Genomic DNA, 26,092 nt, shown 5'->3' with positions numbered 1-26,092 from the left:
GGGTCCGGGCTAGGGATTCGAACCCGCCACCTTAGGTGTACGTGGCTGGCGCCTTAGCCAGTTGAGCTATAGGCGCCGAGCCTATTGACATTTTCTATTGTCATTATACCTTCCCTTCCTTCTTTAAGCATGATTTCCTTTAGTTCTATAAGGACTGCTTTGAAGTCTTATGTTAAGCCTAGGCCCCTCACAGGCAGTTTCTTTTTATTGAGACAGAGTCTTACTCTGTTGCCCTGGGTAGAGCGCTGTGGTGACACAGCTCGCAGCAACCCCAAACTCCAAGGCTTAAGCAATTCTCTTGCCTCAGCCTCCCAAGTAGCTGGGACTACAGGCACCTGCCACAATGCCTAGTTATTATTATTATTTTTTGTAGTTGTCATTGTTGATTTTAGCTGGCCCAGGCCAGTTTCAAACCCGCCAGCCTCAGTGTATGTGGCTGGTGCCTTACCCACTGAGCTACATGTGCCACCTCACAGACAGTTTCTACAGCCTGTTTTGTTTTTCCCTGTCTATAGGTAATACTTTACTGTGTCATTGCATATCTTGTAGTTTTTTGGTGAAAACTGGACACTTTAGGTAATATGTTGTAGCCCGTGTGCATGTGATTATTGTTTAACTATTCATTTGTTTGGCTGGACTATTATAGTGAAGTCTGTTCTCCTATACCATGAAGCCTCTACTGTTGCTGTAATTCCTCTAAAGGTACAGTCTTGGGCTTATGCCTAGACATTCTGGGATGACAGTGGTTTTAGGAAATTCCCTTTGATTGACTTTTCCCTGATCATACCAAGCTATTACAGCTGGCTGGGTGCTGTATTGTTTTTTGACAATACCACAGAGCATAATTGCTCCAAAGATTGATCCAATTAAATTTGATTTTCTTTTTTTTTTTTTTTGAAACAGAGTCTCACTTGGTCGACCTCAATAGAGTACTATGGCATCATAGCTCACAGCAACCTCAAATTCTTGGGCTCAAATGATTCTCTTGCCTCAACCTCCCAGTAGCTGGGACTATAGGTGCACAATAACGGGACACAATAACACCAGACTATTTTTAGAGATGGGGTCTCACTCTTGCTCAGGCTGCTCTCAAATCTGTGAACTCAGGCAATCCACCTGCATCAGCCTCCCAAAGTGCTAGGATTACAGGTGTGAGCCCATACCCAGCCCCTATAATTTGGTCTTCTTTAACAGGGTAGCTTTTGAGATCAGGTTTGTTCTATCTGCAGGAAGGCTCTTAGCTATCTCTTTCCTCAGTTCTCTCTGGTAAACTGAGAGAGAGGGCCTATGGCTTAGCCTACAGCTACAGCTGGTACCTATAATGCAGGTACCAGCTCCTTTTCATTGTTCCTCACCAGAACCCCCATTGATTTCTTTTTCTTTATTTTCTCTGGAGATAATTCCTGTTCTTTTGCTTAGGCTAAAGTGCCATAGTGAGTGTCATCATAGGTCACTGCAACCTGGGCTGAAGTGATCCTCCTGCCTCAGCCTCCCACCTCCATTGATTTTGACAGCACCTATAGGCTTGAATTTCCCCAGTTCAAGATAGGTAAATTTTTCAGGGGAGAGTTTCAGAGCTCTCTGTTTTACAACCTACCTCTACCCCTAAGCTAATCTCTGAACCATGTTATGGAGCTGGGTGCAAGACATTGGTGCACTTCTCTGCCTTAGAATCAGGTTGCATGGTGGGGGTGGAAGCAGGGCCAGTATCCCCTGGCCTTCTTAGTTTGCCTCTCCCATTGTGGAACCTCCTTCCTACAGTGAGGTGGGGTTTGGGCAATTGGGGTTCTGTGTTCCCAGCCTGCTGAGTCCTGAGATAGAACCTTTACTCTGTTAGGGGGATGCTGGTGAAAGAAGGGAGCCCCTGACCTATTTGCCACACTCAGTTGGAATTTAGTCTCTGCCATGTGGTGTTGGGAGGGGTGAGAAGTGCTGGAGCCCAGCCTTCCTGGGGCAGATAGCCTAATCCTAGACTGGGAGCTGGGGGAGAGGGCAGCTGCCACACCTGCCCCTAGTTATAAGGCAGGTGCTGAGGGGAGGGCAGGAAATGAGTGTCATGCTTCAGGTGTCAACATGGTCCATGTTCTTATCAAGATTTTGCAGATTTTCTTATATAAATGTTTCTTCATTTTCTATTTATCTTTAGTACTACATCCAGAGACTCTATATATTTGATTATGAATAATTTTTACCAGTTATTCCTGTTTCATCAGGGACAGGGTCCACAGGGCTCCTCACACTGCCTGCCATTCTGGGAGTGTTAGCACCACAACTATGAAAAAGAAAGAAATAAACTTGGAATTCAGTGTTTCTTTACTTTGGAATTAGAGATAAGGCTTGGTGGGCCTGTATGGATATTTCCATCTTAAGGTCTTAGAAGAGGCTGCATAGCTGATGGACAAAGCTACATCATGATGAGGTAGGGATGGACAGACAGGCAGTCTGACTCTGAATCCACCTCAGTTTTAGCTTCTCTAGGGGACTACCACAAGGCCCTGAAGGACCTGGGCCCTGTGGTTTTCATTTTATATTTCTGTAATCTCTGAAATACAGACATCCCCATATGCAGGTATATGTATATATCTGTCCTCTATTTTTTTCCTGGTAGGTGCTTGTCACCCCCACGGCCTTCATGTTTAAAGCTGAATGTGTGTGTGGTGTAGATGTGGCTCTCTTCCACAGCCTCTTTGGGGCCATAGAACCCCACTTTATGAGGGGCACTGTTTGAGTGTACTCAGCCTCCATCTCTGCCCCTAGGCTTCCTGCGCTGGCCATGCCTGTGCCCACGGAGGGTACCCCGCCACCCCTGAGTGGCACCCCGGTTCCAGTCCCAGCCTACTTCCGCCATGCAGAACCTGGCTTTTCTCTCAAGAGGCCTGGGGGACTCAGCCGGAGCCTCCCACCTCGGCCCCCTGCCAAAGGCAGCATCCCTATCAGCCGACTCTTCCCTCCTCGGACCCCAGGCTGGCACCAGTCCCAGCCCCGGAGGGTGTCATTCCGGGGTGAGACCACAAACACACTACAGAGCCCAGGGTATGACCCAAGCCGGCCAGAATCCTTCTTCCAGCAGAATTTCCAGAGGCTCAGCCGACTGGGCCATGGCTCCTACGGAGAGGTCTTCAAGGTGAGTGTAAGGGCAGCTTCCAGGGCCCATTGGGAGCCCCTTTGCCTTCCTACCTCTCCCTGGGCAGGATGGTATACTGGGAAGCCTGTTTTTCTTCTCTCCCCCATGGCCTGCACTACCCCCTCCCCTGAGTTTGGTTTGGCTGTTCTCACACTCCTAATCAGGCCCCTCTGAGGGCTGTCTCAGTGCACACTAAACCCCTTGTCCAGAGCCTGGCACGCTCTGCAGTGGCCAAGCTGTCATCTCCTCCTGGCCTGTGGCCTGGAGCCAGCTGCACTGGGGTCCTTGGCAAGCTGTCTGCTTAGGGCTGGCACTACCCCCTGCCTGCCACTTTGTTCTTCTAAAACGTTTTACATTTTCTTCAAAATGATAATTTTCCCTTGCATAAGTAATGTATGAAAATCATTTCTTTTTTCTTTTTGAGACAGAGTCTCATTTGGTCACCCTTGGCAGAGTGCCATGGCGTCTTAGCTCACAGCAACCTCAAACTCTTGGGCTCAAACAATTCTCTTGCCTCAGCCTCCCAAATAGCTGGGTCTACAGGTGCCTGTCACAACACCCGGTTATTTTTTACAGTCAGGGGGTCTGGCTCTTGCTCAGGCAATCTATCCACCTCAGCTTCCCAAGTGCTGGGATTACTGGCATGAGCCACTGCACCCAGCAAGACAATTTGTTAAAAAGAACAAACAGGCCAGGTGCAGTAACTCACACCTATAATCCTAGTACTATGGGAAGCCAAGGTGGGAGGATCCCTTGAGCTCAAGAGTTCGGAGACCAGCCTGAGCAAGAGCAAGATCCCATCTCTACTTAAAATAGAAGAATGAGGGTCGCGCCTATGGCTCAAAGGAGTAGGGCGCCGGCCCCATATGCCAGAGGTGGTGGGTTCAAACCCAGCCCTGGCTAAAAACTAAAGAAAAAAAAAAAAAAGAAAAATGAACTGGGTATTGTGGCAGATACCTATAGTTTCAGCTACTCAGGAGGATTGCTTGAACCCAGGAGTTTGAGGCTTTAGTGAGCTATGATGATGGCACTACACTCTATCCAGGGTGACAGTGAGATTCTGTCTCAATCCACCAGTCAATAATACAAACAGTAGGCCCCACGGTCAGCTCTTCTTCCCAGAGGAAACCACTTTCACACGGCAGCACAGATGCCTCTATTCCTCGTAGCCAGCTTTTTTACTTCACAACATGTCTTTGAGATTCTCCTGGGTCAGTACTTGTGGTTCTATCCCTTCTCTTCCATCACTGGTCTCTAGTGAACCAGCCCCTACAGATGGAGGTGTGTCCAGTTCTGCCATTGTAGTGGGCAGGAGTCTCTGCAACACATGCCAGCTGTTCTACCTTGCACGTGTGAAAACTTAATGGAATTTGCTGGGTTATCCCCTCCCACCCCGTGGGGTGCCACTGACAGCCCACCTTCCATGAGGCCCCCTCCCTTCCAGGTGCGCTCCAAAGAAGATGGCCGGCTTTATGCTGTAAAGCGCTCCATGTCACCATTCCGGGGCCCCAAGGACCGGGCCCGGAAGTTGGCTGAGGTAGGCGGCCACGAGAAGGTGGGGCAGCACCCACGCTGCGTGCAGCTGGAGCGGGCCTGGGAGGAGGGCGGCATCTTGTACCTGCAGACAGAGCTCTGTGGGCCCAGCCTGCAGCAGCACTGTGAAGCTTGGGGTGCAAGCCTGCCTGAAGCCCAGGTCTGGGGCTACCTGCGGGACATTCTGCTTGCCCTGGCCCACCTGCATGGCCAAGGTCTGGTCCACCTTGATGTCAAGCCTGCCAACATCTTCCTGGGGCCCCGAGGTCGCTGCAAGCTTGGTGACTTTGGGCTGCTGGTGGAGCTGGGTACAGCTGGGGCCAGCGAAGCTCAGGAAGGAGACCCCCGCTATATGGCCCCTGAGCTACTGCAGGGCTCCTACGGGACAGCATCAGATGTATTCAGGTAAGGAGATGTTCAGCAGGGGTCCCAGGCTGTGGGGGAAGTCTTCCTGGGGGGCAGCTGGTTGAGAAAGGGACTCCCCAGAGGGACTCCTTCCCTAGCCCTAGCCCATTCCCTATAAGCACCAGGGATAGGGGATGTCAGGGATAGGGGATGTTGCCTTTGCCCTCCAGTCTAGGGCTCTCCAAGGCTCCTATAAGCAGTAAATCCTCTGAGCTAATTTGATGGTCTTGCCTACCTCCTCCTCCGCTCCGTAGGAGGAGCTGTTATTGCTCCATTCACAGGGATGACATGGCACAGGGAGGGTAAGTGACTTGTCTGAGGCCCACAGTTAACAGGTGGTACAGCTGGGACTGGCCCCAGGCACTGAGGTCCTTGAGTCCACACTGGCCATTGCCCTGATAATCAGGATGAGTAATACTAGTCACTGTAGTGACTATGGCACCTGTCCAGTGGGGCATTGGAAGGACCTGCCCTGGTAGCACATCTGCTACACTAGGCATGGGGCCTATGCTCCATGACATGGTCCCTTTCCTGTCAGGGTCTCCGCAGGGCTCCCCTACTTCCTGCTTCCTTATTTCTCTGACTTATGGCAAAAGACAGTGGCCCTTTCCCATCCTTGTCCAAGAGATAGCCCAGATGCGGGGCTGTGTCCTTAAGCCAACCCTGGTACTTTCTGTCCTGATATCCTGTCCCTCCCAGTCTGGGTCTCACTATTCTGGAAGTGGCATGCAACATGGAGCTGCCCCGTGGTGGGGAGGGCTGGCAGCAGCTGCGCCAGGGCTACCTGCCCCCCGAGTTCACTGCTGGTGAGTGAGGGGGGCAAGGGCAGGAGGGGTGTGCTCCCTTGGACTCCCATGGAAGGAGTGGCTGGTGGTGGGGGCACTCACTGGGCTCAGGGCCCAGTCAGCATGTGGGATCCCTGCTATAGCCCTGCTTTGTGGCCAGGCCTGTCTGCTGAGCTGCGTTCTGTCCTCGTCATGATGTTGGAGCCAGACCCCAAACTGCGGGCCACAGCTGAGGCCCTCCTGGCCTTGCCAGTGCTCAGGCAGCCTTGGCCCTGGAGTGTTCTGTGGTACATGGCTGCCGAGGCCTTAAGTCGAGGCTGGGCCCTGTGGCAGGTAAGCCTTCTACAGTGATGGGCTGCCCACCTGCTCCCAGCCCCAGGCTTTGTGTAGGCTCTTGAGGCTCCCTCTCCCCACAGGCCCTGCTTGCCCTGCTGTGCTGGTTCTGGCATGGGTTGGCTTACCCTGTTAGTTGGCTACAGCCACCAGGCCCACCAGCTACCCCGCCCGGCTCACCGCCCTGTAGCCTGCTCCTGGACAGCAGCCTCTCCAGCAACTGGGATGACGACAGCATAGGGTAAGTGATAACACAGGATACATGGCAGGGAGTAGGGATGGAACCTCTGTGGCCAAACAGAGAGGAGGCCCAGGCCCCAGCTCTGCAGAGATTAGTGGTGAATGCGGACCCCTCCCACAAACTTGGCCATCACAACCCCAGGAAGGGAACCAAGGCTAGTTGGGGGTGTGGCTTAGCCTGGTGTGAATGCAGTTTGGTATGGTCTGCCACACATAGCACAATCTTATTGGGGGTGGCAGGTGGTGTGGCCCCCAACTCAGTGGAGGCTTCCAGTGTCCAGGCACAAGGTACTATCCCTTCTCTGGGATGAAAAACCCTCTTAGCACCTGGAGAGCCTCTGCCTGGGGAGGATATTTCATCCCAAGTGCCTGATGGCCAAGTGAGAGGCTGTAATTAAGAAACTACATGCTCAGGGCAGACAGCTCTTGGGGGAATTCTGCCATTAACCCTTCCCTTACAAAAATGTCACCCCTTCACTCAGGGCACTTTAAAGTAGCCACATACTGCCAGAAAACTTCATTTACTATAACTTCACTTCAAATCCACTTCAGTCAAAGTCCATGTGTCCTATAAAGGAACAGAGGGAGCCTTTGTGTAGTCAGGTGGAAGGACTTTGAAGGCTGTCAGTGCTTCTTCAAAGTGCACCAAGTTTTTATTGTCCCCAGCTATGGTTCCCTGGCTGTCAAGTGGGAGTCTGAGACCTGCATGAGCTAGTCTCATCCTGCCCTCTACACCTGACATCCTGCCTCTCTCCAATCCCCCTGTAGGCCCTTACTCTCCCCAGAGGCCATTCTGGCCCGGGCAGGGAACACTTCCACACCCCGGAGCAGGTATACACCCAGGTGAGCAGACCCAGGGGCCAAAGGGCAGGCAGTTGGCATTCAGATCCTGAGTGTCATTTCTTTCCTCTCCTCCCAGGGATGTCCTGGACCTCAGTGACATTGACTCAGAGCCTCCCCGGGGTTCTCTCCCCTCCTTTGAACCTCGGAACCTTCTCAGCCTCTTTGAGGACTCCCTAGAGCCAACCTGAGCCCCAGGCTTGCCCTGGGCACTTTTAGTCTTTTATTCTGTTTCCCTCCCATTCCCCTAAAAGGTGGGATCCCTCTGGAAACTCTCTCTGCCTGGCTGTGTCTAATAAAAGGTATCTGAATCCTGGAAACACCCATGCTTGCTTGTGTAGCAGTAGCCCTTCCTGTCCTTTTACTAGTGTCAAACCAGGGTCTTAGGCCCCTGAGGCTAAGCTCTTTTGCAGAACCCAAGCCATCAGGCCTTGGGCCAGCAGACTGGAGCCACACACTGTGTGAAGCAGAGATTTCCTGAGCGAGCACGTCCCTGGTGGACAGGTTGAACCATTGGCACTCCAGGTAGAGGGTGGGCCTGAAGCCCAGTGCTAGTTGCCTGGAAAATGCAGTGGCAGCAGCCCTCATGCCCTTTGGTCAGCTGGTATGAAAAGGATCAGTGTCCACTTAGTCCTGCTGCCCCAAACACCTTACTCCATGGTGTGTGGACATAGGGAGAAGGGGTGAGTGTTTGGCTCCTGGGACAGCTGAAAACTGAGGCTAGAAGTATGGACTGGCCAGAGACTCAGCAGGGGCCTGGAGGGAAGGACCAGAGGGGGTAACGGCTCTGGGCTGGTGTGTACCTGCTAAGTTGGCAGCACTTCAACTGTCAAAGCAAGATGTGACCCCAGAGTCACTCTAGCCCAACCCTCACAGGTCACAGGGGGGAAGGCCCAGAGGGAAGGGCTTTCTTCCAGCCAATCCAGTATAACTGCAGCCTGGAGGGAGAAGGCAGGGAGAAGAAGCTGGAGCTCCAAGGCAATGGGTGGAAGAAGAGGTTAGTCCACAGGGAAGAATGGATGAGCAGATGTGGGCTCTCAGCTGAGATGGCTCATCCACTGGGAGTATCCAGGGAGCTATTCCCTTGTAGAACAGCAGGAGGGAAGCATGGCTGTTGACACTAGGCCATGGGGACAGCCTCTAGTCAGTCCAGGGGACAGATGTGGTGGGCAGCCCAGAGTAGGTCAGGCACAACACCGGCGTGCAGCTGGAGAATTGAGCCCACGCTGAGTAGGTGCATGATCTGGTGGGAGTTGCCCCAGTAGTCGAAGCGGCCAGGTCCCCAGCGCTCTGGCAGGCGGGCCACATTCACTAGGCCCCCAAGCAGCGCCAGTGCATCCATGCGTAGGTAGCAGGGCAGGGAGCCTGGAGCCCCTGTGCCCAGCCCCATTCCCCGGGCCCCAAACACTAGCAGGCGGGCACCAGCCTGCCAACCAAAGGCTCGGAGCCGGGCACTGGTGGAGGGGGCAGTGAGGGCCCGCCAGCCAGCCACGCCTGACAGCACAGTGTAGCCCACCAGGGCAGCTGGACGCAGCCAGGGCCTGCAGGCCAGGGTACAGTGGATGATGGGCAGAGCCCCTGCATGGGAGAAAGCAGGAGAGGTCATGTCAGTCTGACAGTCCATCTGCCCTTACTTACCCAGGGCTCATATGAATGCCCCTACTGCTGTCCCCATCCCCCAGGGCCCTGACTCACCGAGGGTGTTGACAATGCAGACCCCACACATATCCAGGGCGAGAAGCCGGGCATACACAGGGCTGCCGCCTTGGTGGCACATGAAGAGGTGATAAAGCACAGAGCCTGCAGGTGGTGCCAGGCAGGCCACACAGTGTGTGCCCCCCAGCCAGCCATCCTTGCCCAGCTGACCCCAAGGCATGGTCATCGGTACCAGCACCAGGAAACCCAGCAGGGCTAGCCCTGGTGGAGGGAGACAGTTATTCATCAGGCAGTTCCAGCATGGAGGACTAGACAACTCAGGAGGGACCGGAACAAGATAGGTCATGATAATGCTAAGACTAAGGCAGGCTCTAGGCTAAAGGCTTTTAGAAACTTTAGTTACTAATGGCTCAGGACAGTTCTGGAAAGTAGAGAACATCATCACCACTTAGGTGAGGAAACCAAGGCTCACAGAGGTTGAATAACTTGCCCCAGGTGAGCTCAGCAGGTAAGCAATGGACAGAGGACTGCCTGGGCCATCTAACTTCTACACTGTTCTCAACCGCAAGCAGGGGGCCCCCGACCTGGCCTAGGTGTCAGCAGAAACCTAAGGAAGTGCAAGCTCAAACTGAGTCTTGAAGAGGTTTCCTGGGCAATGAAAGCAACCTGGGGAATCCCATTTGTCCCAGTCCCCCCACACCGTTCCCTCAGGCGTTCTGGCTTTGCTCTCACAGGGGTCAAACGGTGCCAGCAAGATGCCCATTCTGGGTGGGATTTGGGAGTACAGTAGCTGGGGAAATGTGCTGAGATTGGGCCCAGCCAGCCCAGGGCCCCTCTCCCTGCCTGAGCAGCTCAAGGACGGGCAGGGCTGTGTCAGCAGAGCTTGGCCAGGCCGCGGAGGAGGGGCCGGGCGCCTGCAGTGAGAGGAAGAAGTAGCCACCAGGCGGAGCCCCAAGACAGCTGCTGGGGCGGGGGCATCAAGGTGGCTGCGGCCGGCTTCTCCCAGGCCCCTTCTTGCTGCAGTCAACACCCCTCTCCAGGATGAGTGCTGGCGGGGGGAGGATGCCCGGAATGCTGGGATTAAGAAGAGCTGGACAATCTCCCTGCAACTGGGCTCAGCGGAGTTAAGCAGGCTCAGCCGCCCACTCTGCTCCCCTCTCCTGACCCAGGGCCCCACCAGGAACGCGGAAGCTGGCAGCGTGGCCCAGGACAATAGCAGCTTTGTCACGGCGGCTACGGGTTGTGTCAGGGCTGGGGCAGCCCAAGACTTGGGCGCTCCTTCGAATCCCCCGACTCGGCACCGGCAAAGCGGCCGTGGCCTTCGAGTCCCCCGACCCGGCACCGGCAAAGCGGCCGTGGCAGTAGGATGCGCGTTGCGGCTCACCGTGCGTGTAGATGTTGCCCAGTTCGTTGTGCAGGTAGAAGAGGCTGCGTAGACAGCCCGAGCCGCTGCTGGCTGGGCGGTAGCCCGTCAGCACGAACTTATTGAACTGCAGGTGCGGTGGCGAGTTGGCCCAATCCAGCAGCCGCGGCCCCGCCAGGAACGCCATGGCCCGGCACGGCGCGGGCGGCCCGCGCCCCTACAGCTCCCGGGCCGCCGCCTCAATAGAGCTGCAGCGCCCAGAGGCTCATTCCGGCTCGCGCCCCGCTGCGCCCCTAGTTACCCTGCGCTCGGTCGGCGCAGGCGCCAGCCGGGGTAAGGGTGGGTCGCGCCCCGCGCCCCTCCGCGCTGCGCACGCGCGCGTCAGACGCCCACGCGCCGAGGGGAAAGCTGGGGACGTGCCCGGAGTCCGAGTGCAGTGCGGTCGGCTGCGCCGGGGTTAGGCGTATCGCTGGAGAAGCTTGCAGTGGCAGCGGTCAGTCGCTTCGCCTCAGCCCAGAGGACGAGCGCGCCGGACGCGAGAGGGGACTCCAGGCTCCGCCCCGGCTCCTGGCCTCAGCCATCCTGCCCAGATTTCGCGCGCTGGGCTCCTGACGTCGCCGCTGCAAGGGCCAATGGGCGCGGCCAGCGGGGAGGCTCCGCCCTGAGGCCGACCCGGCCTTAGTTCTGTTGGTTTAATGTGCGTGGACTCAGCCTTATTTGCAAGAGGAGTCTGTTGGCTTGGGACTCGACGTTCTGAATCTTGCGGGCTCCGCTAAGTGACCCTGGCACCTTGCATCCCTCAGGATTGCGCGCCTGGGTTTTCTGTGTGACCCCCAGGTTTCTGCACCTTTGGACACCTGTCCTAGAGGATACAGCCCCACCAGTCAGCCCCACCCTGCAGACTGGGCTCTGTCCAAGGTGCTGCCGGACGGGTCCGGCCTAGAGTCGGTCCACTCCCACCCTGGGTGTTCTCCCAGCCGGCTGAACTCTTCTGGAGCGCAGCAAGCTGTGCCATGGTTCCCAGGCCTCTGAGGGTGTGCCTGACGCGCCAGAGCCCTCAGGCAAGGCCCTGCTCTTCCAGTCAGGCTTCTCGGAACTTGAGCTCAGTCCAACTCGCTCCCTCTTATCACCCACAAGGCGCACCCTCGGCCCCGCCCAAGACAGATGGGAAACAGATGATAAACCACAAGGCAGGAAGCAAGGAGAGAAAGTTGGCCTCTGTCCTGTCCACGCTAAGCAGGGAGCAGGAGGGTACCCCTTCGTCATAAGTCTGCCCACAATCCTTCTTATCCTCCCTCCACCTTCCACAGATCCTGCTGACCACCCACCCTCCTGTGTTCTCCATCCCTAGTCCTCTGCATTCCAGGCGGCCCCTCGAAACTTATTGTACACAACACCCTTCATTTGCATGGACACAGGCAAAGCACAGCTCCTGTTATCCATCTTATATGTGTGTGTGTGTGTGTGTGTGTGTGTGTATACTCCTGGCTATTTTTAGAGATGAGGGCTCTCTCTGGCTCAGGCTGGTTTCAAACCTATGAGCTCAGGCAATCCACCTGCCTTGGTCTCCAAGAGTTCTAGGATTACAGACATGAGCCACCGTGCCTGGCCTGTATCCTTATTAATATGCTCCTCTCATCACATAAGAACTTGAGGAGACGCATACCAAAACAGAACCTTTATTTAAAATCTGTGGTGGGTCTTTTTTTTTTCTTTTAACAGAGTTTCACTTTGTTGCTCTCAGTAGAGTGCCATGGCCTCATAGCCCACAGCAGCCTCAAACTCTTGGGCTCAAGTGCTCCTCTAGCCTCAGCCTCCCCAGTAGCTGAGACTACAGGCACCTGACACAAAGGCCTGGCGAATTTTTAGAGACAGGGGTCTCTCTCTTGCTCTGGATGGTCTCGAACTCCTGAGCTCAGGTGATTCAACCGCCTTGGCCTCCCAGACTGCTAGGATTACAGGTGTGAGCCACTTCACCCTGCATTGTGTCAGATCTTTTTGATCATTTTCTTGATCTCTGACTTCTCACTGAGGGCATCAGTCTAGGACCACCCTAAGAGTGGCTCAAAGACCTCTAAAACCACATCAAGGTCCATGGGAAGTGGGCTGGATTCTTGTCCTTTGCCCTCAACCATATGAACTTGGAGGATCATACCAAGATACTTATAATATAGCACCAGATGCTTCCTGTCCAACTTCTGGTCTTCCCAAGATGACCAGAGGCCAAACTGCTCTTAAAGAGTCAGAAGGCCAAGGTAGGGTGCGGCATAGCATCTCAGGTATCCATCTTGCTGGTGGAGGGTCCAAGGAGGTCCAAATCAAAGAGCAGAGATGAGTGAGCGCAAGGAGCTCTGGCTGGAGGCACTCAGTGGCCGATAGCTTGGGGCAGGACCCTCAGCCTGAGAGTCCCCAGGGGGGCACGGCAGGGCCACCTCTTGGGGCCGACGGTACCATACAGCCCACCTTTTCCCGGGTCCCTCGGAAGGACCCAGCGCCGGGGCCCCTTTTCCTGGAGCCAGCAGACAGCTCCTAGAGAGGGAGCAGAGGTCAGCTGTACCCTGACTGATGAAATCCACGTAGAGCATCCTTGCTCTGCCTGCAATCTGACATTGCGATTCTCTCTATGGACCTAAGACCTCGCTTTCTCAAGAACCCAGGAGTTCATTCCTAGCCCAGTGAATCTCTTGGGCCCCAGCGTCCCACCAAGGGCCCCACGCGCCCCAGGGCACCGACGTGACAGGTACCCGGCGCAGGATCCGCCCTCAGGCCCTGCCCCAGCGCCCGCACCGTCGGCGCAGAAGACGCAGCAGCGACAGGAACAGCAGCAGCAGCACTGAGACACTCATCACCGTCGAGAAGACCGGGGCTGCGGGCACACGGGTGCAGTAAAGACAAGGCTCAGAAGGGGCCGTTCCCTGACTCCCTCCCGCCTTGCACGCTTGCCTCACCTCCCATCGCAACTGGCGGAGCCCTGGGCCTGGGGCTGCAGCTCACGTTGGCCCCGTCAGGGGGCGCATTGGTGGTTTGGGCCGAGTCCTTGTGGGATGCCGGGTCTTCTATGCTCTCCGGCAGCCCTGTGGAGAGGGGTATGAGGCGGGGTAGAAGGGAACCGGCTGGGGATGGAGGGCTCGGAGCTGAGCTCACCGCGGTAGGTGAGCGCGAACCCCTGCGCGTGGCCGCGTGAGTCGCTGCGGAAGGTGATCAGCAGCGCGGCAGCGCGCAGGCGCAACGGCCCAGGCGGCGGCGGGCGGGCGCCGTCGAAGGCGCGGAGCAGGTGGCCGGAGGTAGCGTCGCGTAGCTCCAGTCTATCGCGCTGGTCAGCCAGCTCAAAGAGGCGGAAGGTGAGCTCCAGCGCGGCGCCCGGCGGGCCCAGAGCCCAACTGCAGTTCCTGTCAGGTCCATACTCGTCGGGGAAATCCGGGGAGTAGACGACACCCTGAGGCGCCGTCCAGTTCCCCTGGCAGGAGCCCACGGACACTGCAGGCATGGCTGGCAGTCAGGACCTTGAGGCCAGGAGGGTTCTTCCTTGACCGCGCAGAGCTCCACATCAAAGCGACTCTCCTACCCAGCTAGGGCCCACCCAGGCCCTCATCCTTGACCTCTCCTCACCTTCATAGATGCCCAGGCGCCCATCGCCGCCGCACAGCTGGCCCGGGTGGCCAAAACAGATCTGATCACAGTCGGTGGCCAGGGCCAGGCGTCCCCTGGCCAGGTCACTCTCAGTGCCACAGAAGCAGGCATAACCAGCCTCCACGCCTGCCAGCTGGGAGCACAGACTGGGTGACCCCTGAGGTAGGGGTAGGATAGGGGTGAAGTGATGGGAGCCTAGGGTTGGGCTAGATGTGAGAATTTGACTGGATGTTCAGAAATTAGTGTCTGGGTTTGGCACCTGAGTGATGGGAGTTGAGTAGGGTCCTGAGATCAAGATCAGGGGTTACTGGTCTGGGCCTGTGAGTAGTACCTGGTAGCCCTTCATACGGCAGAAGCGAAGGCACACTTGGACCGTGAGCTTTGTGGAAGTGCCACTGGGGCCGCTGAGGGCTGGGGGCGCTCCTGAGTCCACGAAACAGCCCAGGTAGCCCGGCACTGAAGGGGCAGGAGAGTTAGGCTCCCACACCTCTGAAAGCAACCCAGCCACTGTTGCACTCCCCCTTTGTCCAGCCAGGACCACTCACTGTGACACGTGGGAATGTCGCAATAGCGCCAGTAGATGCCCTCCTCCGTTTCGGCCACATAGCACCAGGGCTGCACGTCGCCGTCTGGGTTACTACCAGTTGACGGGAGGTGGTCAAGATCCCACTGCCCTGGGAACAGCAAACCCAGGCCAAAACCCCACATCCTACGTGCACGGTGACTACTCAGGCTTCTGGCGTGTTGGAGGCTATGCTCCTCTCCGCATTGGTGGTTTGGGCCGAGTCCTTGTGGGGTGCCGGCACACCCCACTAAAACAAATTCTAGTTTTCTCCACCTGCTGCTGGATTTCGACTTCTGAGTTGACGGTGGGAAGTCATTAAAGGGGCCTTAAGGTCTGTTTTTAGGACTTCAGCTGTTGGTAGGGCTTGACCTCATATACGAGAAGTTTGAGGCCATCTGTAGTCTTCATCGCCACCCAGCCATACAACCCCACTTAAAAAGCAGAAGTGATGAACCCTAAGCTTTGCGGTTCAACACGGAAGTGTCCTTCTGCTTCATTCTTGCGGCTCCAGACAGCAATTGTGGCTCTGAACCCTAATCCCCCAACACCCGGCAAAGAAGTTGTATGGCAAGAGCCCATCCCGCTTCAGGGCCCGCCTCTGAACAGTCCTTGCTTCCACGGGACCTCTTGAGTTCCCAGGTCAGGTCCTTGTCTCCTGTCCTTGACCTCAGCCTCTGCAGTAGTTCTGCACCTAAGGCCCTTTGACCAAAAGGTCTGCGCGGCTCGCCCCCCCCCCCATCCCCCGAGCACTAGATAGGCCCCGCCTCTCTGTCTTTGGCTTCGCCCCGTTTCCCTGCAGATTGCATACTCCCTCAGCGCAGACCTCCGCCCCGCCCACGTGGGGGTCCAGCCTCAGGCGGTCAACACTGTGGCGCTCCCAGCCCCACCCCCCTGTGCAGGCCCCGCCCCTCACCGGCAGAAGTTGTGCGCGCCCAGCCCCCAGCGGCCGTGAGGGTCGCTGGCGCTGCTGTAGCTGTGCTGCTGCGTCTGATTCCAGAAAAGGCACGGGCGGCCAGCCCCGCGCGGGCCGGTGCGGTTCTGGTGGCCGCGGTAGTCGGCACCATTCACCTGGAAGCACTCGGACAGGCCTGCACGGCAACGGCGGGGCCTGGGGACATCCGGACCCACTCTGGGTATCCTCGACCCCCCACCCCTGCCAACTTCGCGCCTAAGTCCCCAGCCAGTGCCCCTTGTACCCGCCCCCGCAGGGGCCCTCGGGCTGCCCAGCTGCTTCAGCCACCTGCTCAGCCTCTTCCCCAGCCTCAGGAGCTCCGCTCTGGGCGCCAAGACCGAGGAAGGGGTGGTGACCATGACCGGCCACGGTGCCCTCACTCACCTGGACTGTGCAGGCTCTCCGCAGAGGCCTCGTGTGGCTGCAGCAGCGGGAAAAAGAGGAGGAGGAAGCCCTGTAGGACCCGTGTCCCCATCGCCGCCAATGAAGGAGAGGTCGCACTCTCCCAGACACGGCCCGGGATGTCCCCAGGGTCGCTCTGGAGTCTCCTAGGCTGTCTGGAGGGCGTAGTATTCTGACCGTTTGTCCTCGTTTCACTCTGGGTGCCGCTCTCTGTCTGGGACAGGGAACTATCTCCTGGGGGTCTTTGCCTTCCAGGGGCTCTGCCCCTGGAGGCCTCTCTCTGCCCCTGTCCCTACCCCAGGTCTCTCCGGAGGGTATATGGATGGGGGCCTTCTCAGTCTTAGCCTCTTAGTGCTCTGGGTAGTGCCTTGGCCTCTACAACCACCGCTTCTCGCTGCGCCTGGCTCTCTGAGTCTCCTTCGCCCAGGTCTCTAACGCGCTGGCTCTTGCCCCCCTCGTGTCCCTCCGCGGGTCCCTCCCGGCTAGGTTCCTCCCCATCCCAGGAGGCCGGGAAGCCCCGCCCCAGACTGGAGTGGAGGCAGCAGGTCCAGACACCTCCCACAGACGTCCCCCCGACCCTCAGCATCCCGACGCAGGCCACCCGGCTTCTCCCCCTAACAGGGTCGGTGCGGGTTCAAGTGGGAGGGTGTGGAGGGGTCAGGACAGGCAAGCAGAGAGGAGAACCTTAAAGGGGTGACACAGGACCCCCTCCCAGGACTGCACCCGCCTCGGGACACCTCGGAGTCCCCAGGTCACAAATACCCTCATTCAAGTGCCCCACGCAGTTCCACTCAGTTATCCATTCATTATCAACTGATCACACTCACACTTTCTCCGAAACCCCAGCGTTCCCAGAAGGAGGAAGTGCCACTCCCTACCTAGCCCATCACCCGGGACAGGCGGGAATCCTGGACGCTCAGTCCTGGACAGGCAGGGGCAGCTGGTGTCTGGGGAGAAAGGCAGCTGCGACCTTGGTCCCAGTCCGATCCCTCCTCCTCTCCCCCTCCCTAGGACCCCCAGCTCTTATTCTCCAAGCCTTCACAGTGCTGTGGAATTCCCCTAGCTGTGCCCCCCACCTGCGAAGGAGGGGGAGGGGAGCAGGCCCAGGCAGGCGTGGGGGGAAATTCCCGCCCCCTCCCTCTGAGACCGGCTCTTCAGAGTCCTCTGATCTCCCAGCGTCACCCGCCCGCTGGCCCCAGGGCTTGGGGGGAGGCCAGCCCAGGTGCGTGGGAAGGCGAGGGCGGAGGCGGAGGAGGGAGCAGGAGCTGGTGGATCCAGAGCGCCCTGCCCCACCCAGACCCCTTGCCCCTAAGTCCCGCCGGCCCACCTTTCATCAGGCCCTTGCCAGGCTGTCCAACCCAGGTGGACCTGTACATGCCCTGTAGCCCCCACTGGCCCCCTCCATCTCGGAACTGATGGAAAAGCAAGGTGGGGGTGCAGAGAGGATTTTGACAGGCCAGGGTGCCTATGCGGGGGTCAGACCAGCGGGATTATACACTTAGTGTGTGGGGCAAGTCCAGGGGATGAGGGGCACTTGAAGGAGATGGGCCTGCAGAGAATCTATGCCATTGTTCAGGTTGCCTCCTCAGGAAGCCCTCTCAGTGTCCAGGCTGGCCTGGGCTCCTGGAGAGCACTAAACTGAGAGCCTCTCTCAGGTGCTGGTTCAGAGCTGGCACCCACCTGACCTACCCTGAGGTGGGAGCACCCTGCAGACAACTGTCCACTGGGTCTTTCTTCTCCCTCTGGCTGGAGAGCACAAGTGCCGAGGGAGGGTCTTGGTGGCATTGCCCCAGGCCTTTGGAGAATGTCTTCCAGAGGGACTGAAGGATGGTGATGCTTCACCTCCAGGGTCACAGCCAGCTAAGGAAGGAACAATCAGGATCCCACATGTGAAACCTGGATCAAGTAGAAGAAGTATTGGCAGAGGCGCTGCCCTCCTTCCTGGGGAAGCACCGGTCTAAGAGCACTGTCCCAGGCCCCCAGGCCCCAGTCTCCTACAAAGGGAGCCATGGATAGGAGGAAGGGGATGCACCAATATGGGATGAAGAGTTGTTCTTGCCACAAGTTCATCTCAGGTCCTCATGGAAACTTGGAGAACTCAGCCCTTCACCCTCTCCTGCCTCATTTTTTGAGCATTTGGCATTCAGCGCTTTGCAAGCAGTGGCACGTCTGCCCTCCCTCAGCCCTGCAGGGTGGGGGACACCTTGCATCTCCCCATTCTGCAGATGGGCTGACTAGGGATCAGAGGCCATAGTGACTCATGGACAGTCACCAGCTATTAAGTGTTGGAGCTGTGATTCAGATTCCACTCGGCCAAGAGCTGAGCATTGCTTAGGCCCCCATCCCATATGCTTGAGGGTCCTTTGGGTATAGAGAGGCTCCTTCTTGCCTGTGTACACTGGGGATCACAACACCCCTCCCATGTCCCTGCCATGAGCTAACATCTTCAGAGTAGGACCTTTAGCAGCCCCTTTCCCAGACGGGGAGACTGAAGTCAGAGAGGGGCAGGAGTCATCCCAAGTTCAGCAGGGCCTGACATCTGACCGTCCTGTGGTAGACCTTAGACCCTGACTTGGCTTGTCAGTTGAGAGGAGCGGATTCACAGGCTAAGAGCAGCCACGTGGAGGCAGCAGAGAGAAAGGAGCCAAGGACTTGGTCTTGGTAGGTGGAGGAGTAACCCAGGGCTTGAGTGGGTCTTTCATTTCCCTCCTTTGGGGCATGGGATGAAGGAATCACTCTATTGGGGTAGAGAAGAGGTAGGGTGGGTGGGGGATCTTGGGTAAAAGGAAGGGCTGGACCACTTTGTTTCAGTCACTCCTTCAGGAAAGGAAGGAGAGGATCAGTGCAGGGGCAGGGGTGTGTGTTTCTGTAGCAGCCCTTTTCTTCCAGGACAGCAGAGTAAGGGGGAAGGTGAGGTTGGACCTGGTATGGAGTTTAGGACACCTAATTTACAGCCCTCCACCTGCTCAGCTGGCATGGGTCTTCTTCCTTCTGTTTTCTTTTTTTTTTTTTTTTTTTGAGACAGAGCCTCAAGCTATCCCCCTGGGTAGAGTGCCGTGGCATCACGCTCACAGCAACTTCCAACTCCTGGGCTCAAGTGAGTCTCCTGCCTTAGCCTCCCAAGTAGGTGGGACTACAGGCGCCCGCCACAACACCTGGCCATTTTTTGGTTGCAGCCATCATTGTTGTTTGGCGGGCCCGGGCTGGGGATTCGAACCCGCCACCTTAGGTGTATGTGGCTGGGGCCTTAGCCGCTTGAGCCACAGGCGCCGAGCCATTCCTTCTGTTTTCTTATCTTTCTAGTGGACATAATGTTCTATTTGGGTCCCATTCCTCACGACAGGGGTACATCAGGGCCACCAAGGCAAAAGGAAGCATTAGAAATGTTCTGTGGGCAACGAACACTCAGGGAACTTGGGCAGGCCCTGGGAGAGGTGAACCAGGCCAGGCCTCACTTCCAAGACCTTCAAGCTTAGTCCTCTAAGACCTTGAGGGCAGCCCCGGGGTGCTCTTGGGTTAGAGGCTTGGTTTCAGGGAAGTTAGGAAGAGGATCCCTACTGAGGGGCCTTGGGGTCCCAGGAGCTCCCCAGCCCTGATTCTCTTCATGGGAGAGCTGTGTTCCTCCCAACTGCCACATACCTGCCTCCCACCTGTGTCTACTAATCCCGGATCCTCCAGCTCCTACACAAATCACTGACTCCATCTCCTGGCCTCTCTCACAGGAGTTCAGGGCTGTGGTAGATTTCAGTCTCTGGTCTAGTCCCATCCTCATCAGTAGGCAGCTTATGAGAAACACAGATTGTCAGGCTCCACCCAAACCTCCCTTAGCACCTGTATTTTTACAAGATCCCTGGGTGCGAAGTATAGAAAGCCCCTGTCAGACTTGGCCAACAACAGCCTCAGTTTCTTTCTTGTCCATTCACAAACTGAAGAGAGACCCAGGCCTTGAGAAGGGTGAAGGGAGCTAGATCTCTGAGTGATCTTGTGGAAAGTGCCTGCCAGGTAGAAGCATTGGCGTAGATCTCTGATGAGTGAGAAATAAACAGCTATGTGTTAAGCCACTGAGATTGGGAGCTTGCTGGTGACAGCAGCTGGCATTACCTACATTAAGCATGTCCCAGATCACACCCCCACTATTATTCCACGCTTAACTATTACTCCTTCTATTGTTCACTCAGCTCTTTTCTTCTGTGTCAGCTTCCTAGGGCTATTGTAACAAAGTGTCACCAACTGGAGTTTTTTCTTTTCTTTTCTTTTCTTTTTTAAAGAGTTCACTAGTTTTATTTATTTTATTTATTTTTTCAGTTTTTGGCTGGGGCTGGGTTTGAACCACCACCTCTGCCATATGGGGCCAGCGCCCTACTCTTTTGAGCCACAGGCACCACCCTTTTTCTTTTTTTTTGAGACAGAATCTCACTATGTTGCCCTTGGTAGAATACTGTGGCATCACAGCTCACAGCAACCTCAAACTCTTGGGCTTAAGTGATTCTCTTGCCTCAGCCTCCCAAGTAACTGGGACTGCAGGCACCTGCCACAATGCCCGGCTACCAACTGGAGATCTTTTTTTTTTTTTTTTAAGAGACATACTCTTACTTTGTTATCCTTGGTAGAGTGCTGTGGTGTCACAGCTCTTGGACTTAGGTGATTCTCTTGCGTCAGCCTCCCGAGTAGCTGGGACTACAGATGCCTGCCACAACGCCTGGCTATTTTTTTGTTGCAGTTTGGTCAGGGCTGGGTTTGAACCCGCCACCCTTGGTATGTGGGGCTGGCGCTCTACTCGCTGAGCCACCGCCCCCCTCAACTGGAGATCTTAAACAGCAGAGATTTATCATCTCTCAGTTCTGGAGGCTGGAAGCCCAGGATGGAGGTGTTAGGGTTGGTTGCTTCGCAGGCTCTGAGGGATAGTCTATTCCAGGCCTCTCTTAGTTTCTGGTGTTTTGCTGGCAATCTTTAGCATTCCTTGGCTTATAGAAACATCACTTCAAACTGCCTCCATCATGACAAGGTGCTTTCCCCATGTGCATGCCTGTGCCCAAATTCCCCTTTTTATAAGAACACCAGCATTTTGGATTAAGGGGCCCACCTACTCCAGTGTAACCTCATCTTAACTAATCACATCTGCAATGACTCTATTTCCAAATAAGGTCATAGTCTGAAGTCCTGCGGGTTAGGGCCTCAATGCATGAATTTTTGGAGGACACAATGCATAACATCTCAATTGTCTTTTGTCTCTTTTCCATCTTTGCTATTACCTCTGTCTCTTGCCTGAACAACTATTCTTTCAACTCTCTGCACTCTTTCTCCATGATCTGTTCCAGCAACCAGAGTCATTTATCTGGTAATTAAACATTAAATGATCAGATAAATGGCTGGATAAAGTCATTAAACATTAAATCAGATTGAATCTGGTGTCAAGGAACCCTCTGAAAGCTTTCAAGATGGAGAAGCGAAGCCTGTGCTGGTGTGTGTCCCACTCCCTGACCGCAGCCCTCCACCTCCACCCCAGTATCTGATCTTCCGGTTTCCCAGGCCCCTGTCCCTTTTTCCCTCTGCAGCTCTGAATCTGCCATTCCCACACACCAACATGCTTCTTTCCTACATCCTTACTAGGCCAATTCCTGCCTTGGATCTTAGAGCCACCTCCTTGGAGAAGCCTTCCTTGACTACCACCCATGCAGCCTGCTCTCTTCATCCCCGGCCTCCTGAGCTGCTTGCTTCCTCTGTGCCTCCTTTAGCACCTGGAAAACTGGGTGATGGGGACACAAGTGCTGAAAAGGGTGGGCTGGCCTCAGGCAAGAAGCCCAAGGCCAGGCTTACTTCAGTGGAATGGGGTGACCTATTGTCACCCCAGAGCCAGGGAGAGACCCAGATTTGGAAACTCTTTTTTTTTTTTTGTAGAGACAGAGTCTCACTTTATTACCCTCAGAGAGTGTGGTGGGGTTACACAGCTCACAGCAACCTCCAACTCCTGGGCTTAGGTAATCCCCTTGCCTCAGCCTCCCGAGTAGCTGGGACTGCAGGTGCCCGCCCCAACGCCCGGCTATAGGTTTGGAAACTCTTATTTCACTCCTGTCTTTGAACCTACTGGGTAGATTTGGACATTGAGCTTCCCAGGCCTGTTTGCCATGGGGAAAGTGACCACAGCCAGAAATAGTGGGTGACTGCAGTCATCTCAGTGGCTTGGTCTGCAGGCCCTGCCTGCCCTTCTCAGATGTGGACATGGTGGCCAGCAGGACCCGGGAATGCTAGGGCTTGCTGATTTGGTCTGGCATCGGGCCAGACAGATTCCTTGGGATGCCTGTGACTGCCTCCAGGGAGCCTGCTTGACTTGCTAGAAGCAGCTGTGCCCTGGCTGGGCTGTGGGCTCTTGCCTGTCTGTTCACCCGGCTCCTGGTGTTCCTCTGCTGGGTTGGGGTGGGGCACAGGCTGCTTCTTTCCTGGCTTCCCTCTCAGAATGGGGCTAGGTGGGAAGGGTTCCACTCCCCACCCAGAGAGTCCCCTCCTGAACCCCCTCCTGGAGGTTCCCTGACCTGTGGTTTGTGGGGAGTGTGGCCTAGGGATCCTAGGAGGGGAAGACTGATCATCAGCTGGTCTAGGGGCTGGTGTGGGGGTAGCAGAGCCAGTGCATTCCTTCTCGACAGGTGAGGAGCTCACCATGACCTGATTCCTGACAGTTGGTATGAACAAGATGGTACGAGCCTCTGCTCCCCTCCCCCTGCCCCCTATCGTGAGGGGCACATGTGCCCCTAGGGAATCTCCATCATTCTTCTTGCCTTGGCCTGTCACTGTCTCAAAGAGGTGCTTACACCTCTCTTCCCCTGGGACATCCCCTTTCTTCCCCAGGCCTTTGAATCCAAGGGGTGGCTCACTGCCAGGGCCTGAGGACCCCTTGCCAGGGAAGGCCTGAAGCTGGGAAGCCCCTCATTAGACCCAGTGCCTCCAGCTGCCCTACTCTGTTGTCCCCTGAGGGCTCCAAGGGCATTGGAGGAGCCCCCATGCTTGGGAGGAGAGAGGGGTATTTGCCTGGCACATAACAACTGTTTATTGAATCCAGGTGGAGAGAACAACATGGACTTGGGTGGGTGAGAGGTCCTGCTTAGTGTCCGTCTCTGCCCCACAGGTGTCAGGCATGAGGGAGCTCTGGGGTCCACTCTGGCTTGAGGCTTCAACTCTTCTTCTGAAGCTACCTCCAGGTAACAGGATCTCCATTACCCCCCACCCTGGGGTAAGGGTTGGAATACCTGCTCTTGGTGGCAACTTCCCACTGTAGGGTTGGGTGGGATGACCCAAAGGGGCAACAGAGGCTCGTGGGCCAAGACAGGGCAGGGCTGATGCTCTGACTTTGGGAGATGCTGGGAAAATCGCAGTGAATGAGGAGGGGGCTGGGCACTACCAAGCAGGTAGTGGGCTCTGGGTCCTGACACCCCAGGCTGTCCTCCATAACTCTTTCCGATCCTATGTCAGACCATATTCGACACAATGATTTTTGTTGTTTATAAAACAAAAACACTTTAGGGTGGTGACTGAGGCTCAAGGAGCAGGGCACCATCCCCATATACCCAGGAGTAGCGGGTTCAAACCCAGCCCTGGCCAAAAAGAAAAAACACTTTAATTATTTTATGTAACCTAAAATAGATAATAAAATCATCATGTGAGTTTATATTTATGTTTTCCTCTTTTAAAAATGTAGGATAGGCTCAGCGGCTAAGGCGCCAGCCACATACACCTGAGCTGGCGGGTTTGAATCCAGCCCAGGTCTGCCAAACAACAATGACAACTACAACCAAAAAACAGATGGGTGTTGTGGCGGGCACCTGTAGTCCCAGCTACTTAGGAGACTGAAGCAAGAGAATTGCTTAAGCCCAAGAGTTGGAGGTTGCTGTGAACTATGATGCCACGGCATTCTACCCAAGGTGACAGCTTAAGACTCTGTTTCAAAAAAAAAAAAAAGTAAATAAAAATGTAGGATAGGCTCAGCGCCCGTAGCACAGTGGTGCAGCGTCAGCCACATACACTGAGGCTGGCGGGGCAAGCCCAGCCCAGGCCAGCTAAGCAACAATGACAACTGAAAAATAGCTGGGTAGGGGCCTGTAGTCCCAGCTACTTGGGAGGCTGAGGCAAGAGAATCGCTTGAGCCCAAGAGTTTGAGGTTGGCTTGGAGCCTGTGGCTCAAGCAGCTAAGGCTCCAGCCACATACACCTGAGCTGGCAAGTTCAAATTTAGCCCAGGTCCACCAAACAACGACGGCTGCAACCAAAAAATGGCCAGGTGTTGTGGTGGGCACCTGTAGTCCCAACTACTTGGGAAGTGGAGGCAGGCGAATCGCTTGAGCCCAGGAGTTGGAGGTTGCTGTGAGCTGTAATGCCACAGCACTTTACCCAGGGTGACAGCTTGAGGCTCTGTCTCAAAAAAAAAAAAAGAGTTTAAGGTTGCTGTGAATTGTGATGCAACAGCTCTCTACTGAGAGCGACATAATAAGACTCTATCTCAAAAAAAAAAAAGTAGGATAATTACAAGTAATCCACCAACCTCTTTCTTGCCCAAAATAAATAAGAGCTGGGGAGTATGCAGTTGACAAAAAATTGGATTGGAAAGGGCCTCCCATAAGGCTCAGCTCTGTCCCTGACCAACCCTGGGGGGCATACCCCATCCTCCTGCTCAGCAGAGCTCTTGGGCTTTGAGGCCCAGGTAGGCCTCTTGCCAGAACCCCAAAAAGGACCCTTGGGGATGCCATGTGACCCCTGAGCCTCCTGCCTTAAGCTGGGCAGTGCAGAAGGGCTAGGACCCACACAGACTTATCTGGGATCACGTGGCTGGCAAGTGCACAGCCTCATGGGGTCCTTCCAGGCCAGGGCAGGTCCGTCAGCCCTCTATCCCCATGCTCACCTTTCCCAGATCTGGGGAGCTGCTCCTTTAGAACCCTGTGGCTGTCTGAGATCCTGAGACCCGACCCTCAGGGTCATGTGACAGTCCCACCTGAGCTAGGGAGGGCAAATTAATGACAGAGGCAGGTTAGGGGTTGTGTCAGGTGGAATCCTGAAATGACCCAAGAGTTTATCCTCCCTCTGTGGACCATGAATATAGTCTCTCATATATGGCAATGGTGAAGGGGTTCTTGCAGGTATAATTGAGGTCTCTATTCAGTTGTCTTTGAATCACTCAAAAGACAGATTAACCTGTGCAGCCTGACCTGACCAGGTGGGCCCTTTATGAGTTTGGAAGCAGCAGCACTGCTCCCTCCTGCTGTGCTGTATAGAAGACTACAAGGAAGTGAATTCTGTCCACAACCACATGCAGGTGAGATACCCCAAGCCTTGGATGAGACCCCACCCTGGCTGACACCTTGAGCTCATCTTAGCCCTCCCAGCTCAGTCCTCCCAGACTCCTCATGCAAATAGTGAGATGGTAAATAGGTATTGTTTTCTTTTTGTTTTTCTGCAGTTTTGGCCTGGGCCTGGCTTGAACCCGCCACCCCCAGTATATGGGGCCAGCAACTTACTCCTTGAGCTACAGGCCCCGACCAATAGGTGTTATTTTCAAGCTGTGACGTTTGTGGTAGTTTGTTCCATAGCACTTGAGTGTGCTGGGGAGGGGAGAGGCTGGTAGTTATGTGTGTGTGGGAGGTGGTGGTGAGGGCCCCCAGGGGCTGCAAGGACAGCCTGTTCAGCTCAAATGGACCCCTAACACCCTCCTGGTCAGCAAGAGTCTGGCAGGCACTGTGTACAACGTGATCATCTCCCTCTGTGGTTATGTGGGCCAAGCTGGCTTATTAGAGTCCCTTCCCTGGGACTTCAGAATGGGGATAGGGTGATTGACCTCCCTCAGGAGCTGGATGTCTCCTGTTGCCTGTGTCAGGTCTGGAAGCAGATATGGTGGCTGGAGGAAGAAGAAAGGCAGATGAGGCAAGTGTTCAGGAGGTAGCTGTAGCTGTCAGCTTCAGGCTGGTGGCTGCCGTGTACTTGGTCAGTTACCAGAGATGCCCTTGAGCACATCTATCTACTGTTCCTTGAACCAGGTTATCATATGTTATATAGAAGCCAGAGAGGGCATGCCTGGAGCATGTGTTTTGTGCTAAGATTTGCATTTTAGAAAGCTCTCCCAGCTCGGCGCCTGTGGCTCAAGCGGCTAAGGCGCCAGCCACATACACCTGAGCTGGCGGGTTTGAATCCAGCCCCGGCCCACCAAACAACAATGATGGCTGCAACCAAAAAATAGCTGGGCATTGTGGCAGGCACCTATAGTCCCAGCTACTTGGGAGGCAGAG

At 55.5% G+C, this 26,092-nt stretch overlaps 3 protein-coding genes across 5 annotated transcripts in view; 1 reads left to right on the top strand and 2 right to left on the bottom strand.

Moving 5' to 3' along the window:
- Window positions 1-7,603, top strand: part of PKMYT1 (protein kinase, membrane associated tyrosine/threonine 1) — a 12,297-nt gene extending 4,694 nt beyond the window's left edge. The window contains exons 2-8 of the mRNA XM_003790812.3: window positions 2,758-3,124; window positions 4,569-5,062; window positions 5,762-5,868; window positions 6,008-6,180; window positions 6,264-6,421; window positions 7,189-7,263; window positions 7,340-7,603. Coding sequence (XP_003790860.1) covers window positions 2,774-3,124; window positions 4,569-5,062; window positions 5,762-5,868; window positions 6,008-6,180; window positions 6,264-6,421; window positions 7,189-7,263; window positions 7,340-7,451 — 1,470 coding nt within the window. The 5' untranslated portion in view covers window positions 2,758-2,773 and the 3' untranslated portion in view covers window positions 7,452-7,603. The remainder of the gene's footprint in view (window positions 1-2,757; window positions 3,125-4,568; window positions 5,063-5,761; window positions 5,869-6,007; window positions 6,181-6,263; window positions 6,422-7,188; window positions 7,264-7,339) is intronic.
- A 747-nt stretch (window positions 7,604-8,350) lies between these two features.
- Window positions 8,351-10,744, bottom strand: PAQR4 (progestin and adipoQ receptor family member 4). Its single transcript, XM_003790930.3, has 3 exons — window positions 10,301-10,744; window positions 8,956-9,177; window positions 8,351-8,838 (listed from the first exon to the last, which is right to left on the bottom strand). The coding sequence occupies exons 1-3, from the start codon at window positions 10,464-10,466 to the stop codon at window positions 8,405-8,407; spliced, it is 822 nt and encodes a 273-aa protein (XP_003790978.1). The 5' UTR covers window positions 10,467-10,744; the 3' UTR covers window positions 8,351-8,404.
- A 1,853-nt stretch (window positions 10,745-12,597) lies between these two features.
- KREMEN2 (kringle containing transmembrane protein 2) lies at window positions 12,598-15,901 on the bottom strand. 3 transcript variants are annotated; one of them, XM_003790810.1, is made up of 9 exons: window positions 15,811-15,901; window positions 15,388-15,562; window positions 14,455-14,546; window positions 14,241-14,365; window positions 13,889-14,042; window positions 13,424-13,756; window positions 13,228-13,353; window positions 13,067-13,145; window positions 12,598-12,808 (listed from the first exon to the last, which is right to left on the bottom strand). In XM_003790810.1, the coding sequence occupies exons 1-9, from the start codon at window positions 15,899-15,901 to the stop codon at window positions 12,598-12,600; spliced, it is 1,386 nt and encodes a 461-aa protein (XP_003790858.1). The 3 variants fall into 3 exon arrangements, with proteins under 3 accessions (XP_003790858.1, XP_003790859.1, XP_012661300.1); XM_003790811.1 differs by having other exon boundaries at window positions 13,889-13,925; XM_012805846.1 differs by lacking the exon at window positions 13,067-13,145 and having other exon boundaries at window positions 12,645-12,808.
- Window positions 15,902-26,092: the final 10,191 nt, after the last annotated feature.

The sequence above is a fragment of the Otolemur garnettii genome, unplaced genomic scaffold (genome assembly GCF_000181295.1).
Source record: "Otolemur garnettii isolate 467f Iridium unplaced genomic scaffold, OtoGar3 scaffold00044, whole genome shotgun sequence".
Lineage (NCBI taxonomy): Eukaryota > Metazoa > Chordata > Mammalia > Primates > Galagidae > Otolemur > Otolemur garnettii.
Note: the sequence above shows the minus strand (reverse complement) of the source record. Positions and strands in the feature narration are given on the sequence as shown.

Coding starts and splice junctions, on each gene's coding strand:
- PAQR4 (XM_003790930.3), bottom strand. CDS start 10,466: ATGGCGTTCCTGGCGGGGCCGCGGCTGCTGGATTGGGCCAACTCGCCA. Junction 9,178..10,300: donor GGGCAACATCTACACGCACG/GTGAGCCGCAAC, acceptor TCCCTCCACCAG/GGCTAGCCCTGCTGGGTTTC. Junction 8,839..8,955: donor CTGCATTGTCAACACCCTCG/GTGAGTCAGGGC, acceptor TCTCCCATGCAG/GGGCTCTGCCCATCATCCAC.
- KREMEN2 (XM_003790810.1), bottom strand. CDS start 15,901: ATGGGGACACGGGTCCTACAGGGCTTCCTCCTCCTCTTTTTCCCGCTG. Junction 15,563..15,810: donor GGAGAGCCTGCACAGTCCAG/GTGAGTGAGGGC, acceptor GTTGCCGTGCAG/GCCTGTCCGAGTGCTTCCAG. Junction 13,354..13,423: donor GTTCGCGCTCACCTACCGCG/GTGAGCTCAGCT, acceptor CCCTCTCCACAG/GGCTGCCGGAGAGCATAGAA.